Genomic DNA, 19,729 nt, shown 5'->3' with positions numbered 1-19,729 from the left:
TCTCATTGAAACATATAAGATTGTTAAGGGCTTGGACACGATAGAGGCAGGAAACATGTTCCCGATGTTGGGGGAGTCCAGAACCAGGGGCCACAGTTTAAGAATAAGGAGTAAGCCATTTAGAACGGAGACGAGGAAACATTTTTTCTCACAGTGGTGGGACTGTGGAATTCTCTGCCTCGGAGGGCAGTGGAGGCAGGTTCTCTGGATGCTTTCAAGAGAGAGCTAGATATGGCTCTTAAAAATAGCGGAGTCAGGGGATATGGGGAGAAGGCAGGAACAGGGTACTGATTGGAGATGATCAGCCATGATCACATTGAATGGCGGTGCTGGCTCGAAGGGCCGAATGGCCTACTGCTGCACCTATTTGCTATGTTTCTATGTCTTTGGGTACTTCAAAGGCACTAAATAAATGATAGGAACACTAGTAAGACATGAGGCTGGGTTAGAACAGATTAAAATATGACAATAAAAACATCTAAATATTTTGAGGAGGAAGATTTTATCGCTTTGTGTGAAACAAATTACAATGAGTTGTATCGCTTGTCCAGTACAATGTTACACTATGGTAAAATTAACATTGCTGTTATACAAACAGCATTAGGATAATCCATGGGGCTATTTTAATGCCATAACAATGGCGTGCTGCAATTTCTAGGCCTAAAGATTTCGTTATCCAGGGTAATGAAGACTCCAGTGGAATTAACTGATCTGAGACACCAATGCACAGAAATACCAAAATGATGCAAAGGTAATGGTTTAAGTGACCTGGTGGATAGTGCTTTGTTGAAGTGGGGCCATGGAAGGAGCTGTTTCAGCTTTGGAAGCAATGTATGGAATATTTTTCAACAATAGGAAGCACAAAAAAAAAACATACTGGAGATAAATCAGTTGGCTACTCTGAAATGTTGCAAAATAAATTTGCACTGAAGGTGGGGATTCTGTGTTGAGAATAACAATAGTCGGTCATAAAAGATAACTGGAAATAATCTTAATGGCAAAAGCTGAACATTCATAATTTTATGTACTAACATATAAACATTATTAAAAATAATAATTCTATGTACTAACATAAGAAAATAGATTATCTGAAGGGCTGGCTCTGAAGTACATCTTTAGGCACGATCCATTTAATTGAAAACAAAAAATAAATACTTCTTCGTGTGTAAGAACTTTTCTTCTTCGTGCATTGATTTAGGTTATCTTAACTCATTCGCGTCATGTTGGAATATATTAAAATAATACATGGGAAAAAATGAAGACAGATCAAAGGAATTTTGTGTCATTGATCTGGCAACTAATTGAGTCATTCATCATGTTACTATATGCCAAGATAATTCTATAATGTTTAGAAGTGTTAGAAAGGCAGGTCTGAATCAAAGTTTGAGTAGGAAATATGCAAATTCCTGGTACATTTTCCCGTCATTTGAATACTATAAAGACTGTTTGGATGAGTTAAGATGACCTGAATATTGTTGCTTATCCATATTTAACTGGACTGCAGAATAAATCTTTCTATTTTCAACTGTACGTTTTTATTTTTCATGACCAGCTGTTACTGTGCTGAATATATTTAATATTTCAGTGAATTATTATTTTCTTTTTACAGGACCTGAAGAAGCCTTTTGACAAGGCATGGAAGGATTATGAAACAAAATTGTAAGTACTTCTCAAAATAATAGAAGAAACAAAGAAATCAATTTTATAGATGACTTAAACCATTGCAAGGCAAATGTCAATAGTTACCTTACTCCCTGAATTAGCCAATAGTTACTTTATTTCCATGTCCGCTGATAATTAAAATTCAAGTCACTAAATCCAGAGTTAAAGGTATCCTCAAAATGGCCATACCGCATTGTTATTAAAAAAATTATCTGATTCATTGACATTTTTGAAGGAAAATAATTATTGCCTGATTTGGCTTATATGATTCCAGACCTGCCAATGTGGTTGACTCTTAACTGACTCTGACTCTTAACTATCTCTACATTTTGGCCCTGACTCTTAACTATTCCTTAACATTTTCTAAGGTGTTTTTTAGAGATAGATAATAAATAATGTGACATCCACTAATTATTTAAAATACAATACATCATGTATGTAGTATCTGCCGCATCCATGAAAAAAACTAATGCGAGAGCCTCAGAAAACCACAGGTAAAAATCAAGTGAACCTTTTAATGAAAAATCATATCCGGTGGGAATTCTGTATAAATATGAATGTGAATTTCCATAGGGCATGCAGTTTTACTGCCTATCTCTTGTTACAAACACCTTTTCTGTTTCAATGAGGATTGTGGAGTTCTTCCACCAAGATTTAGATTTGATGAAACAGTGGGGATGTTCTTCCCATATACTCATACTCGTCTCTTTCTCTCTAATCCCCCTCATTATCTTGGTGCTTTTCAAATTTTGGACCCCTGTATATATCTAATTTGATTACGGAAGTGGCGGGAATCCGGAAATGGCGGCGCTGCCCAAGCAGCTGCGGCTCGCCTGCAGTCCGTCTGTCTTTTCTTTTTTTGTTTTCTTTTGTCCTGCTGGATGTATGTTTTAGTTTGTTTTTTTAGTTGTGTATGTGTGGGGGGCTGGGAGAAACTTGTTTTTAGTCTCTTCTTTCGGGGGGGATGCAACCTTTTCTTGGTCGTATCCCTGTGTCCGTCTGTGCTGAGGCCTAATCGTGGAGCTGGCGGCCTCCAAGTTGGACCGGCCTCGAGGCTCCGGAGGCAGGAGCCAGGACTTACCAATGCGAAGCTGGTCGACTTTGGGGCTGTGGTGGCGCTGCGGCGGCAGCGGCCCGACTTCGGAGCCTCGGAGGATTTGACCGCGGTCCCAGTGGACGACCGCATCGGCAGGTCCCAGGTTGGTGACCGATTCTCGGGAGCTCCCGCAACAACAGCTTCATCCGCTGGACTGGAGGGTGGCAGCTTTGTTCGTCCCGGGCCGCGGTGTTTGAATCGGCCCATTCGCGGAGCTTGGATTCGGCCGCGGGCATCTCTTCGCAGGGGGCCCAACATCGGACGCCTGGATCGCCTCAACACAGATGGAGAACAAGGAAGGAAGAGACAAGGACTTTAAGACTTTTACCTTCCATCACAGTGAGGAGGTGCCTGGTAGATTCACTGTGGTGGATGTTAAACTGTGTTCTTTGTGTGTTCTGTTATTTTATTTTCTGTATGACTGCAAGGTATGCAATTTTGTTCAAACTGGAGACAATTTGAATGACAATAAAGGATGCTTTATACATATACTTTTATACTTTATTTACTCTGCCTTTAGTGACTGTTTTCAGTTGCCTATGTATCAAGCTGGAGATATTTTTCCTCTTCTCACTATTGCTTTCTCTTTCTTTGATGCTATTAAAACTTAGCCTTTCATCAAGCTTCTGGGCATTTGTCCTGATATTTGTTCTGCAAAATTTGGAATATTAATATATTAAATAATAATATGGTTACGTATTTTGCATCAATTCATGGAAAACTCTTTGCTTTATCTGTTGCCTTTATTGCTGATTCTTTGTACCTGTTCCTTTTTTTAAAATATTACTCAGCGAGGAGGCATTGAGAATGAAAATTGACCTAAAATGTAGTTCTCACCAAATTCATTTTGCATCCCACTTAAAAATCATTGAATTTGCACATGCTCATTGGGAATCTTTATTAATCATTGTGCTATCTATTGCATTTTACAATCCCATTTTCACTGAGGTCCTCAAATCTTTTCATGTTTGAATTACTCACTGAATCTTTATCCTGTGCTGCACTGTTGCATTAACTTTAATCCTCATATTTTCCCAGAATGTCAAGGCAATGTATTATTAAGCAAATTATGTCTTCCTTTCTTTGGAATTCCTATTTTCATTCTTGTCACTTAAGGAGGGACAAGGATGTGTCCTTGAACAGTAGGGAAGCACTGGGTGAGTGCTGCACCAATGCAGTTGGGATGCTCCCGGCAAACGCTGTACAGCCGTGCTGGAGCAGACACAGCCAATGGCACGGAGCTATGCTGGAATGAACCCAGCCAAGCAAGCAAGAACGAGCCCAGCAGCTGAAGTGACCAACGAGATCGGGCCGGACAAGGACAGACAAGGACCGCCGAGATCAAGGATGGACCTGGCAGTTGATAAGAACAAAGACCCACACGGTCACGTGCAGCAGAAGCTTGGAAGCCCCCAAGACTGGAGAGTCGAAGAGGGAGCCGCTGGTTTCGACAGATGTGAGGAGTGGACTGATAGGAGAGAGAGAGCGCCCTCGAGAATGGCTGTAGGAGGCCCGCCGCCTGGGTCACATGGGAGGTCGGCAGAGTAGTGGAACCTGATCACAGGCCTGTAGGCTTCCAGGTTCTGGGGGAGCTCCAGGACTTTCAACGTGTGGACTGGACATTGGACTGTTTGTGTTTTGTGTTTGTGTTTAAATGGCGTTTAAATACATTGTGACAACTATGCATATGTGGTTGTGTAAAAGAATTTCTCACTGCTGTGCATAGGGAGAGACAATAAAGAACCTGTGAACCATTTCTTCAGAAACTGATTAATTTCAAAACCCCGTTTCTTTTAAGAAAATATGAAAAATAAATGCTAAACACTACATTTTATAGAGGTACGAATGTAGGCAATGAAAGTCAGTAATGCTCTGCTTTGTGGATGGTGCAATATCTATGTGTGATGTATTATATTTTAAAAACGTATCCAGTGTTCACTGAATCTCCAAATATTTGGAAAATCAGTGATTAGTGGTTTGTTGGGAATTTTCTTCAGGGTTTTCTTAGAAATTAGGAAAAATATCTCGCCTCTGTTTCAGTGCTAAAATAGAAAAGGAGAAACGAGAACACGCAAAGCAGCATGGAATGATTCGGACTGAAATTACAGGAGCTGAAATAGCGGAAGAAATGGAGAAGGAGCGACGGGTGTTTCAGCTGCAGATGTGTGAGGTTAGAGATTATATGTACTCTTGTCTCTAATGCACAATATTTTAGTGACCTTTTCTGATGAGACTGGCAGGTGGGTCTTTTTTTTACAAACCACTACATACACTAGGTCTCTATGTGCTCTTTATACATGGGCTCAAGGTTCTTGATACCATTCCCAATGTTCTCCACAATAGCAACTGTGGGCAAGGGGATTTTAGGAGGGATGCTGCTTTCTTCAAGGAGGTTTTGAGCACATATTTGGATCTTTCCCTCATGAAATTATCATGCACAAGCATTTTCAGTTCACTATTTAATTATTGGTGAAAGTAATGTCTAGGTGACCTTCAAGGCCACTTGGGTTGCAGCCATTGGAGAATCACTGATGTTCTAAATTGCACTGAACCACATAGTCCACCACTGAGTCCATGTTGGAAAGGTAGTGTGGTTTATGGGCAGATGGACTGCATTCTAGGGTTCAGCAAAAATCTTCATTACATAAAAGTCTATGTATCGAATGATTAGTCACCTTTATAAAATCAATGAACTTTCGCATTGAAGAGTGCATATGTGCGGGGCTTTTTCAGAGTGTGCGCATGTGCGAGGTCTCGGGCCGGAGAGACCTGTGGAATTAGCGATATTTTCCAAACGCTTTGAAGTTATGTATTACAGATATGAGTTGCTTAAATAAAGTTTAAGTAAATTGCCAGTAGCATTAAAGTTTCATTTGCATCACAACAATTTAAGCAACTCTATCTCAGAAGTTAAGCAATGTGACATTGAGATGGAGAAACTATTGAAACCACAATGCTTGGATCTGGATCCCAACTCACCTACTGCTGCAAAGGAATGGAAGCACTGGCTTTGTACACTAAATAACTTTGATGAGTGTGGCGATAATGCACCAGACAAATTCAGGACTTTAATAAGCTCTGTCTCTTATGATATATATGATTACATAGAGGAATGTACAACCTATGATTCTGCTATTGCTGTACTAAGCAGACTCTTCATTAAGATGCCCAGCTTAATATTTGCTCGACACCTCCTTGCTATCGTAAAAATCCGATGAGTCACTTGATGAATTTTTACAAGAACTTCAAAGACTTAGTAAAGACTGTACCTTCAAAGCAGTTACAGCTGATCAATATCAACAGGAACTTATTCGAGACTCTTATCAATGATTTGGTATCGCCTTTAATACGATAGACTATTAGAAAACAAAACCTTGGATTTACAGTCAGCTTACAATCAAGCTTACTCATTAGACTTGGCTCAGAAGAATTCAGATGCTTATGGCTCATCTAATGTGTATTCTGCTGCAACTACTACAGAAGAATCTCACCCAAGTACTAATATGGAGCAAGCTGGAACAATTTCTACTGATAAATGTGCCCTTGCTGCAAAAGGAAGTGTTACTTTTGCGGAGGCAATATAATAGAGAGATATGTCCTGCTCAAGAGGCAACGTAATAGTTGTGGCAAAAAGGGACATTATTCTAGAGTATGCAAGTCCACAGCAACTACTAAAAATGTGACTGCTGCCATGTTTTCTGCCTTGTCTCATGCAGCTACAACTGTATCCATCAATGGCCATACACTTAATGTACTATTTGATTCGGGCAGTTCAGAAAGTTTTATAAGTGAACAAGTTGTGTCTCGACTAAATCTAATTCCTTCAAATAGAGAAATCTCGATGGCTCTGACAACTGTCAATACTCAAATTTGTTGAATCTTGTATTGTTGACTTTATTCTGAACAAAACTAGTTATAAATCTGTATGTCTTGGTATTTTGAAAAATTTGTGTAGCAATATAATTCTAGGTCAGGATTTTCAGAAACAGCACAGATCACTTCAAATGTATGAAGGAACTATGCCTGATCTTGTATTGTCAAAGCCACCAGTATTGTGTGGTTTTTCTGCTGCATCTGTTGAATGTCCTTCATTATTCACTAATTTATCCTCCAAGTGCAAGCCAATTGCTACAAAATCAAGACATTTTAGTAAAGATGACAGAAACTTTATCCACACAGAAGTAACAAATCTTTTACGAGAAGGTATCATAGAACCCAGTTCTTCCCCTTGGAGGGCACACATTGTCGTGGTTAAGGACCCCTTGGAGAGACGTAGAAAGAGACTCTGCATTGATTACTCTCAAACTATAAACCAGTTCACGGAGCTTGATGCATATCCATTACCTCGTATAGAAGAGATTATCAATTCATTAGCTAAGTATAAGATATTCTCTACTTTTAACCTAAAAAGTGCTTACTACCAAATTCATTTGTAAGACTCAGAGAAGAAATACACTGCGTTTGAAGCAAATGGGAAATTATACCACTACCGCAGAGTTCCTTTTGGTGTAACTAATGGCTGTTTTTCAGAGAGAGATGGACAAACTTGATCTGGATGAAGGGGTGGTAAATTGGATTAGTAAGTATGCACATGATACCAAGATAGGGGGTGTTGTGGATAATGAACAGGATTTCCAAAGTCTACAGAGTGATTTAGGCCATTTGGAAGAATGGGCTGAAAGATGGCAGATGGAGTTTAATGCTGATAAATGTGAGGTGCTACACCTTGGTAGGACAAATCAAAATATGACGTACATGGTAAATGGTAGGAAATTGAAGAATACAGTTGAACAGAGGGATGTGGGAATAACCGTGCATAGTTCCTTGAAGGTGGAATCTCATATAGATAGGGTGGTAAAGAAAGCTTTTGGTATGCTAGCCTTTATAAATCAGAGCATTGAGTATAGAAGCTGGGATGTAATGTTAAAATTGTACAAGGCATTGGTGAGACCAAATCTGGAGTATGGTGTACAATTTTGGTCGCCCAATTATAGGAAGGATGTCAACAAAATAGAGATAGTACAGAGGAGATTTATTAGAATGTTGCCTGGGTTTCAACAACTAAATTACAGAGATAGGTTGAATAAGTTAGGTCATTATTCTCTGGAGCGCAGAAGGTTAAGGGGGGGACTTGATAGAGGTCTTTAAAATGATGAGAGGGATAGACAGAGTTGATGTGGACAAGCTTTTCCCTTTGAGAATAGGGAAGATTCAAACAAGAGGACATGACTTCAGAATTAAGGGACAGAAGTTTAGGGGTAACATGAGGGGGAACTTCTTTATTCAGAGAGTGGTAGCGGTGTGGAATGAGCTTCCAGTGGAAGTGGTGTCGGCAGGTTCATTGGTATCATTTAAAAATAAATTGGATAGGCATATGGATGAGAAGGGAATAGAGGGTTATGGTATGAGTGCAGGCAGGTGGGACTAAGGGAAAAAAGTTGTTCGGCACGGACTTGTAGGGCCGAGATGACCTGTTTCCGTGCTGTAATTGTTATATGGTTAACTTGTTGAACAGGAAAACCTTAAAGATACTTTCCCTTGATAATATAACTATTGCAGGAAAAGACCAAGCTGAACATGACAAAAATGTACAATGGTTTTTAGAAGTTGTACATTAAAAAAAATCTAACATTAAATGAGGCTAAGTCAATAGCATCGGTGTCATCAATTAATATTCTTGGCTATTGGGTTGGAAATTATATAATCAAGCCTGATTCAGAAAGACTCCGCCCATTCCAAGAGATACCTGTGTAAACAAACTCTCTATGAACGGTTCTTGGTTTGTTTGCATATTATGCTAAATGAATACCAAATTTTTCTGACAAATTTCAATCTTTGATTAGAGCAAAATCTTTCCCCCTTGACTCTACAGCGATTGGTGCCTTTAGTTCTTTAAAGAAACAATTGGAATCTGCGACATTGCACGCCATTGTTTAGGATCTCCCCTTTGTTGTTGAATGTGATGCCTCTGATTTAACAGTATCAGCAACATTAAATGAAGGAGGACGACCAGTGGCTTTCATGTCTCGTACTCTCCAAGGTAGTGAATTGCACTACCCATCCGTCGAAAAGGAAGCTACAGCAATTATTGAAGCAGTGAGAAAATTGAGTCATTTCCTTGCTCGCCAGCACTTCACTTTGATAACAGATCAGCGTTCAGTAGCTTTTATGCTGGATAATGGGAAACGAATGAAGATTAAAAACAGTAAAATTCATGAATGGGGGATTGAATTATCTGCATATAGTTATTCAATTGAGTACCGCCCTGGTAAAGATAAGGTTGCTCCGGGTACATTAACTTGTGCCTCTGTTCATTCTTCTGCACTCACTAATCTTCACAATGGGCTGTGCCATCCTGGAGTCACTCGTATGTTACACTATGTTCGTTTCAAAAACGTACCCTTCTCTACAGAAGATGTGAAGATGACGTGTGCTTCATGTAGAATCTGTGCAGAATTAAAACCAAGGATCTTCTGTCCTGAAGAAGGAAGATTGATTAAAGCTACTCAACCTATGGAATGTTTGAGCATTGACTTCAAAGAGCCTTTACCATCCTCCTCTCAAAATGTTTATATTCTTACCATAGCTGATGAATATTCGAGGTTTCCATTTGCTTTTCCTTGTCTAATTATGTCAGCTGCTACTGTTATCAAATGTTTAGATCATCTGTTTTCATTCTGTGGATTTCCAAGTTACATTCTGATAGGGGCACCTCATTCATGTCAAAAGATTTAAAGGACTACCTTTCTAATAGAGGAATTGCAACAAGTAAAACAACACCATACCATCCTATTGGAAATGGTCAGGTTGAGAGGTATAACGGAATCATTTGGAAAGCAGTGAAACTGGCTTTAAAGTCAAAATGACATACCAAATCGGCAGTGGGAATGTTTTCTACCAGATGCATTATATGCCATCAGATCTCTACTGTCAACTGGTACCAATACTACTCCGCATGAGCGGTTCTCTAACTTTAAACGGCGTTCTTCTACTGGTACTTCTCTGCCGTCATGGTTGACTAGCCCAGGGCCTGTGTTGCTTCGTCGGTATGTCCGATCAAATAAGAATGAGCCTTTTGTTGATGAAGTTGAACTGACTGATGTCAACCCTTCTTATGCAACTATCACGTATCAGGATGGACGTCAGTCAACTGTCTCACTTTGTGACCTTGCACCATGTCCGTCTTCTCCATCAGCCCCATCAATCCTTGATAATATTAATCGAGAGCTTCCTTCAACACTCCCATCATCCCCTATGGAAACTTCTATAAGTAATTCTAAAATTGTAAATGTAAATAACAACTTGAGTGAAGTTGATGACCAAGCAATAAATGTACCACCAGCTATTGAAACAGCATTATCTCCTGATGCTCCAGTGCTGCGACGGTCATCAAGACGTACTAAACCTCTTGACCGTCTCAACTTATAAATAGGAGGGGAGAATGAAGTGTGCGTATTTGCGGGGCTTTTCCAGAGTGTGCGCATGTGCGGGGCTGTTCTAGAGTGTGCGCATGTGCAGGGTGCGGGCCGGCGAGGCCTGCAGTATCAGCGATATTTTCCAGACGCTTTGAAGTTATGTATTACAGGAATAGGTTGCTTAAATAAAGTTTAAGTAAATTACGAGTAGCGTTAGTTTCATTTGCCTCACAACATACATCTTTTTCAATCATTCTTCATAAGGGAGAATCGCTTAATACTCCATTCATGATAAATGGAAAAAACTAAACAAGCAATGGTAGTAAATTCTCTCATGCATTATGTTTAGGTTTATTATTATGACATGTACCAAAGTAGAGTGAAATGCTTTGTTGTGCATGTTATTCAATCAGATCGGATAATACAACTCATAAATACAATCGTCAAACTCGCATACAATAATAGAGCAAAGGAGAAGAAACAAAGTGCAGAATATAGTTCTCGACATTAGTACAGCATACGAACAGGTCTTTCGGCCCACAATTTCTATGCCGAACATGATGCTAAGATCACCTCTTATTCATTCCTTCATTCCCTCCATATTTAATTTATCCAAAAGCCTCTTAAATGCCACTATCCCTTCTGTCTCAACCACAAACCCTGGCAGGCATTCCAGACACTCACCACCCTCTGTGTATATAATTTAAAAGAAAATGTTGCCCCTCTCATCTTAAAGCTATGCTCTCTAGTATTTGACTTTTCCATCCTGGGACTGTCCACACAATGACCGTCATAATTGTATATACTTCTATCAGGTCTTTCCGCAGCCTCTGACATTGCAGAGAAAACAATCCAAGCCTATCCAGCCTCTACAAGTAGCTAATCTTCCCTACTCCAGGCAACACTGGTAAACCTTTCCATATCTTCCTGTAATGGGGCAACCAGAATTCAACGCAATATCCAAATATTGCCTAACCAAAGACCTATAAAGCTGCATCATGACATCCTGGCCCTTATAATCAATATCCCGACCTATGAAGGCAAGCATGTCATATGCCTTCCTTACCATTGTAGTGCCTTAGACAATGTCCGCAATATGATACAAGTAAATCGGACAGTATCCGATCTTATGGAAGGACCATTTAGAAGCCTGATGAGAGGGAAAACCTATTCCTGAGCCAAGTAATGCGCAATTACAAGCTTCTGTACCCAGGCATGAGATTTCTCCGCAGATTTCCGCGGATTTTGAAATTCGTTAAAAAAAAACCTAAATCTCTATAATTCTATAAATGGGTTTCCGCGAGTGATGATCGAGGGCGACGATTGGACGAGATGTACGTTAATCAGCAGGCAATGGGGGGGCGGGGCATGATTGCGCGATGATTGGAGGAGGGAGGCATTGGCCAGGGACAGAAGTGGGGGGGGCGGTGATTGGAGGAGGGAGGCGTCCGGGGGGGGGGAGTGACAAGGCGAGGCCTGGTGGAGCGAGGCGCAGGTAGCGGCTGCTCTGGGGGATGGCAGCAGGACAGTGGGCACTGGGCTGGAAAAGGCCAGGGCGTGGCTGCTGGGCCGGGGCCTTGTCGGTGCCAATAAGTGTTTTAAAGCAAGTAGAGGGAGTGTGTAGGTGAGCGGAAGGGGGAGTCTGTGTGAGTAAAGGTGAGGGGACGTCTCAGTGTGAGCAGTGAGGGGGTCCCTGTGAGTGAGCAAAGGTGAGGGGGTTTCCTGTGAGTGTGAGCAGTCGAGGGGTCCCTGTGAGTGGGGAAACACCCTGTGAGAGATTAAGGGTAAACGGGCAAGAAAACAGTGTCATTGCAAGGTACAATTATCCAAACAGCTGCATAAAGGGGGCTTTTACCTCCGCCAGCGGTGTTGCCCCTTGGAATCCTACCTCGGGGCAATGACCCCTGGACCCCCATCTCTCTTCCTCTTTTTTTCAGCTTTTTCCTGTCTCATACCTGAGTACCTTTTGTCTGACCAGGGCATATTACAGCACATTTCATAGCTCTAGTACACAGCCACAAAGGGGAGTTCTGTTTTGTCATAAGAAAGATTATTTCATGAAAGTGTCGGACGATGTCTTTGATTGATCTTAGCACTATAACAGCTTGATTTTGATTTGAAGTTGTACACCATTTTTGGCTGGCTTATTTCATTAGCATTGAAGCTAGTGCTATCCTGTGAATGTGCTTTGCATTGTACAAACAAATTGTTTCACAAAAGTCACTAATAGGTTAATTAAAACAATATATTTTAATGTATCCTAATTAATATTAACAACTCTAAACAATTGTATGAATTTGTTTGTTAGACAATAATTAACTTAACATTGTAGTTGATAGGAGAAATTATTTGTATTCATTGTTTTTAATTGTCTTGCCTAGTATCTCATTAAAGTGAATGAAATCAAGACAAAAAAAGGAGTGGACCTACTTCAGAATCTAATCAAATATTATCATGCACAATGCAAGTAAGTTTCCGAAATTAAATATTCTCTTATTTTACTGTGTGAATTAATCATCCAGGCTGTTAGTCACAAAAAGCTGGAGTAAGTCAGCGACTGCCGGCGACTTGGCATTCGCCACACGGACGCCGGGGTGTGACCTGTATGATCGTGAGCAGTTTCCTCAGTCGCCCAAAGAGTCATGGCGACTGTCTGGTCGCCGCTGGATTTTGAACTGTTCAAAACTTTTTGGCGCCCGTGAGCTTGTCGTAGATTGTCTTCTCCTGATATAGATGCTGTCGTAGGTTGTCGCCAGGTGACTTAGGTTGTCATCGGTGAAGACTTCGGTGAAGTCCATTGGCGATTACCTAAGTCAACCGGCGACAGGTATCGGTGACTGAATTGTCTTCAGTTGTCGCCGACAGGGTCGTAGTGTGTCGCGGGTAGACGTAGGTTGTTTTCGGTTGTCGGCTGTGGGGTTGACGTAGGTGTGGTCAATGGCGAAAGTCTTAATGGGTTGCTGGTTGTCGTTAGCTTAACGTCGACTAGGTGATAGGTTGTTGTAGCTTGTCATTGACATCGTCGTAGACATTGTCGTAGGTTGCCGGTTTTTCGGCAACCTGCTAGGACAATGACAATCGCCAAAGTGGGACAGGCCCTTAAGTTCACACCACGATCTAAATCAATCAGATTGATGGGCCACGCAAATAGCAAATGGAATTTAACTCTGGTAGTGTGAGGTGTTGCACTTTGGTATGGGCAGGACTCCGCAGTAAATGGAAGAGCCCTGGATTCTGTTGCAGAACAGAGAGATGGAAGTACAGGTGCATGGTTCCCTGAAAGTGGCGAGTCAGGTGGACTGTGTAGTGAAGAAGATGCTTGCGTTCATAAGGAAGGATATTAAGCACAAAAGTTGGGAACGGCATAATGCAGCGAAACAAGTCAATAAAGAGACCACATTTGGAGTACTGAGTGCACTCCCAAGTCATCCAGCAAAAGGAAGGATGTTAATAACTTGGAAAGGGTATAGATGCGATTGACCAGGATATTACCCTGGTTTGCATGCTTAAGTTACAGGGAGAGGTAGGATTGGCTGGTACTTTTTTTTCCTTTAGATTGTAGAAGGCTGAGGGATGCTCTTAATTAGGTAGATAAGATCTTGAGGGGCATGGATAAAGTAAACAATCAGTCTTTTTCACAAGTAGGATTTTAAAACAAGTGGGTTTAGGCTTAAGGTGAGGGGGAGATATTTATGAGGTTCATCGGGCAATTATTTCACTCTGGGATTAGCAATCAGAGGAAGTTATAAAAGTGTGTGCAATTACAATTTTGAATAAACATTTCGACAGATACATGACAGGAAGGGTTTAGAAGGTTATGGGCTAACTGCAAGCAAATGGGACTAGCCCAGTATGCCTACTTGGTTAGCATAGCCAAGGTGGGCTGATGGGCCTATATCCATGCTGTTCGTCTCTGACTCTATTTGGGGGGAAAAAGTTATTTTTAAGAAAAGCACCATTTTCTGTCACCTTTGAATCGATTTTGGGAAACTATTTTTCCATTGGATGTCTTTCCATCGGAATCCCAGACTCGCCTGGTCCCTGGTCCTTCCTGAAGTCTCAGTCATCGAGAGATCCACCATTATTTAATGGTTCAATTATGTCAAAATGATGTCTTAATGTATCAAAATAGCTGAATGTGTGCAAATATGCAAAAGCTTGGAGATTCTATCTCATAACAGTATGTTGAGGGATTGTCTTTGCTGGCACTTTGTCAATTTCAAGCCATTCTGCTGATCTGGCAACGTGGTATTTCCTGTTTAAGTTGGTCAGTTGATGATCTAACTCAAGATAGTTTCAAAGTAAAAAGAGACAAGTGTAAACATTTACATCTAAATAAATACTGTACCAGACAAGTGATAATTTCAACATTTTACTGCTGATTACTGATTTCCAACTGTTTTTTTTTAAAGTTTCTTTCAGGATGGCTTAAAAACAGCAGATAAACTGAAACAATACATTGAGAAACTGGCTGCTGACTTATACAATGTAAGTAATTTACGGAATTGTTTTGTTTATTGTAGAATAATAGTTGAAAGCCATGTTCTATTGAAATGATTGTAATGTATATATTATTATATTAGATTTACACCATCAACAGCGAATAGTTTAAATTTGGGATAATTTACCAAACTGGTGGATTGTTAATAATTCCATAGTTTGAAAAAAAATAGTCTGTTTTGGTAGTCAGAAATTTAATGCATTAGGAAGACAAGAAAAATATTTCTTGCGACAAAACGAATACGGGATTAAAAATGATGGCCTATTAAAATAAAAGTATTTGCATCTCACAAAGCTTTAAATAGCAAAAATTACCCACTGAATTCCACTGATAAAATAAAAAAAATACTGGGAAAAGCTGAGTAAGTCAGGAAGCTTCTGTGAAACAAGAAATGGTTAATGTTTTTGGTCTGCGGTTCTTCATCAGAACTGAGAAAGAAAGAAACTTGGTAGCAGAGATGTTAGGGCAGAACGATGGATGGACTAAAGGGAATTACTCTGGAAGAAAGGCTGGTAGGCAGAAATGGCCAGTGCTACTAACAGAAAATACAATGATCTAAAGTTGGCAAATATGAATACAATTTCTGTGGGATACCGTGTACCCAGTCAGAACCAGTGGGAATGTTCATGTATGGGCATTTGCAGTGGTAACTGTTTCTTGCTGTTTTCAATTTTATTGGCTTGAGTTATTACTTTTAAATGCTATTTTGCTGGTGATGAAGTGGATACATGATTTTACACTGTTATTATACAAAAGCTTTCATGCTTTGATTAAAATTGAACCAGCTCTGAAATCTAGAAATATGTTACAAATCTTGCTAAATATAAATTTCTCTGCAACATTGATGTTACCAAGATGGCTTGTAACAATTTGTTAATTACAAAATTAAAACATTCTAGCAATCGAGACTAGAGGAATTTTCATTAAATGTTTTGATGTTGTCGAAGGAACAATTATTGTAGTGTCCGTCTTCCACAGATTAAGCAAACTCAAGATGAAGAAAAGAAGCAGCTCTGCACACTCCGTGATATGCTCAAATCATCACTGCAGATTGAACTAAAAGAGGTAGGAATATTTGAAATGCATTCCATTGTGGTCAAATATAATAAACTATGTATAATGTTCTACATAATGTTTGGGCAAAGACCCATCCTTTATTTATTTGCCTCTGTACTCCAGAATTTGAGATTTGTAATAGAAAAAAAATCACATGTAGTTAAAGTGAACATTGTCAGATTTTATTAAGGGCCATTTTTATATATTTTGGATGAAATTACAGCTGTGTTTATACATAGCCCCCATTTCTGGGCACCACAATGTTTGGGACACACATTGGAGAAGTCAATGTTCAAGCCGCTGGGGTGCAAACTGCCTTGGGCATGGACTTCTCCAATTTCCGGTAGCCCTTGCTGTCTCCTCCCCTTCTCAGCTCTCCCTCTGCCCTCTGGCTCCTCCTCTTCCTGTCTTCTTACCGCCTCCCCACCCTGCATCAGTCTGAAGAAGGGTTCCTCGCAAAAGTAAACAGAATTCTCCAAGTGCAGTTTAACCAGTGTCTGGTAACATTACATCTTGTCTTCTATACCTAATTTCCTGACAGATGAAGGCAAAAGTGATCTTCACCTTATTTTTCTGCAACCCATTTGTACTTGTACTCCTACATCTCTCTGCACTCCAGGGCCTTACTGTTCACTGTGAAGGTCCTTCCCCGGTTTGACAGCTCATACTTAATCATAATTTAACTTAATTTGCGATCCTTCGATAAACTTGCATAGCTAACCAAGATAGCTAATGCTATCTGCCATGCCACCTATTTTATGGTCCTATGTATACTGACTAATCATACTTTGTACATTCTCATCCAAGTCGTTCTGCAATAAATGCATGCTTGAAATATTTAGTGACTGCATGAATAGCTTTCTTGTAAGCAGAGTTAAGCACTTAACCACATTCGACTCGAAACATCACCCTTTTTCTCCAGAGATGCTGCCTGTCCCACTGAGTTACTCCAGCAGTTTGTATCTACCTAACTACCTACCTACCTAAAGAATAGAAATTTCATTAATTGCAACGTGTAAAAAGAGCTGAGATACTGTATTATAATTTTGCTGCATGTCTTTGTGGTATGCATCATGTCTTGATTGGTGAATATGTTTATTTTGTGACTTATATGTGACTGCTTCATTGAGCATAATTCCTACTGGTAACTACGCACTTCGTCCGAGCACATTATCGCACACGTCATGCAAGCCATCTTAAATGACCACCTAAACTGTCATTTGGCAACCCAAAAGCTGCCTAGGTTGCCCAGCTGGTAACAGAGAAAACAATTTAAATGAGAGCCCTGCATAGCCTCCGAATGAAAGGACATTCCCTTAGAAAGGAAATGAGGAGGAATTTCTTTAGTCTGTCGGTGCTCAATCTGTGGAATTCATTGCCACAGAAGGCTGTGGAGCAGTCAAGAAGGCTGTGGAGGGAGTCAATGGATATTTGTAAGGTGAAGATTACTAGATTCTAGATATGGGGAGATGGCAGGAGAATGGGGTTGAGAGAAAAATATAGATCAGTGATGATGATTGAAGGGCGGAGTAAACTTGATGGGCCAAATTGCCTAATTCTGCTCTGAAAATTTATGAACATCCACTGCCCTGCTGAATAAACCTAATAAACCATTCTCCAAATGGGAGTAAATTCTATCCTGTCGTATCCTCTCCAATAGCTTCTCTATGATTGATGTGAGGCTCAGCAGTCTCTACTTCCCATCTTAAATGCACTCCTTACACTCCAGGACCTCGTCGTTGCCTCCCAAAGATGTAAAGATTTTTGTCAATGCTCCCGCAGTCTACTCTCTTGCCTCATTCAATAATCTACTATAAATCTCATTAGGCCCAAGACCTCCTTAATCTCAAACTGTCCTTGCATATTTGTGTTCTCCACACTTATCTCTCTGTCCTCCATTTCCTTGTTCTTGATGAAAACAGATACAATGTACTTGTTTAGTGTGCAAAGTACTAATGGTACAGAATCATTGTATATCGTAAAAGTACTTAGAATACATTTAGAGACCATCAAAATGAGTACTGTAGGCTCCGAAAATCTTAAATTGAACTCACTAGCATGGCTGCCCGCATGCCACCAGATGGTTGTGTGGAAAACCTGACAAAGTGCAAATTCCCTAATTTCCTCCTGGTTACCTCGTATTTTTAATGAGCCTCTTAATGAGTTATTTCCTTCTCTTCCTCAAAGGCCCTGTCTGATTCCATCTTCTTAAATATTGCATGTGCTCCCTTTTCACTTTTTTGTAAATTTACAATCTCTGGTCTTACAACCTTCCCTTTCTTTGCCACCCTTAACCCTCCTTCCCACTGGAAGATTCAGATTCAATTTAATTGTCATTGTCAGTGTACAGTACAGAGACAACGAAATGCATTGGTTCTGAGCTTCTGAGCTAGATGCAGGAAAAAAGTTCCCATGGTTAGGTGAGTCCAGAACCAGGGGCCACAGTCTTAGAATAAAGGGGAGGTCATTTAAGACTGAGGTGAGAAAAAACTTTTTCACCCAGAGAGTTGTGAATTTGTGGAATTCCCTGCAGTGGAAGCCAAATCACTGGATGGATTTAAGAGAGAGTTAGATGGAGCTCTAGGGGCTAGTGGAGTCAAGGGATATGGGGAGAAGGCAGGCACGGGTTATTGATTGGGGACGATCAGCCATGATCACAATGAATGGCGATGCTGGCTCGAAGGGCCGAATGGCCGCCTCCTGCACCTATTTTCTATGTTTCCTAGTTTCTAAACCTCCCTGCAAGGATATTGGTTTCCCTTCCAGTTCAGATGCAATGTATCTCTGCCCCTGAAATAATCCCAAGGGTCTAAAAATCTGAATCCATGCCCCCTGAAATAGCTCCTGAGCCATGTATTCACCTGTCCCATCTGTTTCTTTCTAACCTCATATGGCGCCAGGCGTAATCTGGAGATGATTATCCCCAAGGTCCTGCTTTTTAATCTTCTGCCGAACTTCCTATATTCACTTTGCCTCGCCTCATCCCTTTCCTATCTATGCCAGTTTTGCCAACGTGCACAATGATTTCTGGCTGCTCACCTTCTCCCTTGAGAATGTTCTGCAATCTGTTGGACATCCTGGACCCTGGCACCAGGGAGACCATCCTTGATTTGAGTTTGCTGCCACAGAATCTTCTGCCTGTGCCCCAAACTAATGAATGGCATATCACAATGTCTATGTCTTTCTTTTGACATAGGCCAGGCCTGACACTGTAGTCTGGATAGCTGCTACTCTCCCCCAGGCAGTATCTAAACAATACTAAAACCTACGAAGAATTGCCCAGAGAAAGATACCATAACTTAACCTGCCGTCTCTCTCTCTCTCTCTCCCCCCTCATTTTTGAAATTCTCTCCTCTCAAAATGGTTGCTCTCCCGTTCTTTCTTCAACTTTTGAAGGTAGAAAAAATGTACATGATGATGAAAGTAAAATTATGTCATGTTAACTTTTTTATGATAGGAGTTCTTTGGGTGTCTTTAGCTTGGATGTTTCTGGTTGAAAGTTTGTATGGTTTTCTTAATTCTTAAGGGGTTGGACAGGCTAGATGCATGAAGATTGTTCCAGATGTTGGGGAAGTCCAGAACAAGGGGTTACAGTTTAAGGATAAAGGGGAAATCTTTTAGGAGAATGAGAAAACATTTTTTTACACAGAGAATGGTGAATCTCTGGAATTTCCTGCCACAGAATGTAGTTGAGGCCAGTTCATTGGCTATATTTAAGAGGGTTAGATGTGGTCCTTGTGGCTAAAGGGATCAGGGGGTATGGCGAGAAAGCAGGTACGGAATACTGAGTTGGATGATCAGCCATGATCATATTGAATAGCGGTGCAGGCTCAAAGGGCCGAATGGCCTACTCCTGCACCTATTTTCTATGTTTCAGCTCTATGTACTGACAAAAATGAAACAAAGGCTTTCCAATGAGGGACATAAAAGATTATCTGATTTTTAAAAAACTGTAGGGACAACTGGAAAGAACATTTGCCACAACAATTTGCAAGGAAA

General features: G+C 40.5%; 1 protein-coding gene across 5 annotated transcripts in view; it reads left to right on the top strand.

The window, feature by feature from the left end:
* Positions 1 to 19,729, top strand: part of LOC129696711 (arf-GAP with SH3 domain, ANK repeat and PH domain-containing protein 1-like) — a 196,086-nt gene that overhangs the window by 96,968 nt on the left and 79,389 nt on the right. For all 5 annotated transcript variants that reach the window (XM_055634834.1, XM_055634832.1, XM_055634835.1 and 2 more), the window contains 5 exons: positions 1,610 to 1,659; positions 4,799 to 4,928; positions 12,555 to 12,640; positions 14,586 to 14,661; positions 15,653 to 15,739. In XM_055634834.1, coding sequence (XP_055490809.1) covers positions 1,610 to 1,659; positions 4,799 to 4,928; positions 12,555 to 12,640; positions 14,586 to 14,661; positions 15,653 to 15,739 — 429 coding nt within the window. The remainder of the gene's footprint in view (positions 1 to 1,609; positions 1,660 to 4,798; positions 4,929 to 12,554; positions 12,641 to 14,585; positions 14,662 to 15,652; positions 15,740 to 19,729) is intronic.

This window comes from Leucoraja erinacea, chromosome 4 (assembly GCF_028641065.1).
Source record: "Leucoraja erinacea ecotype New England chromosome 4, Leri_hhj_1, whole genome shotgun sequence".
NCBI classification, from domain to species: domain Eukaryota; kingdom Metazoa; phylum Chordata; class Chondrichthyes; order Rajiformes; family Rajidae; genus Leucoraja; species Leucoraja erinaceus.
Note: the sequence above shows the minus strand (reverse complement) of the source record. Positions and strands in the feature narration are given on the sequence as shown.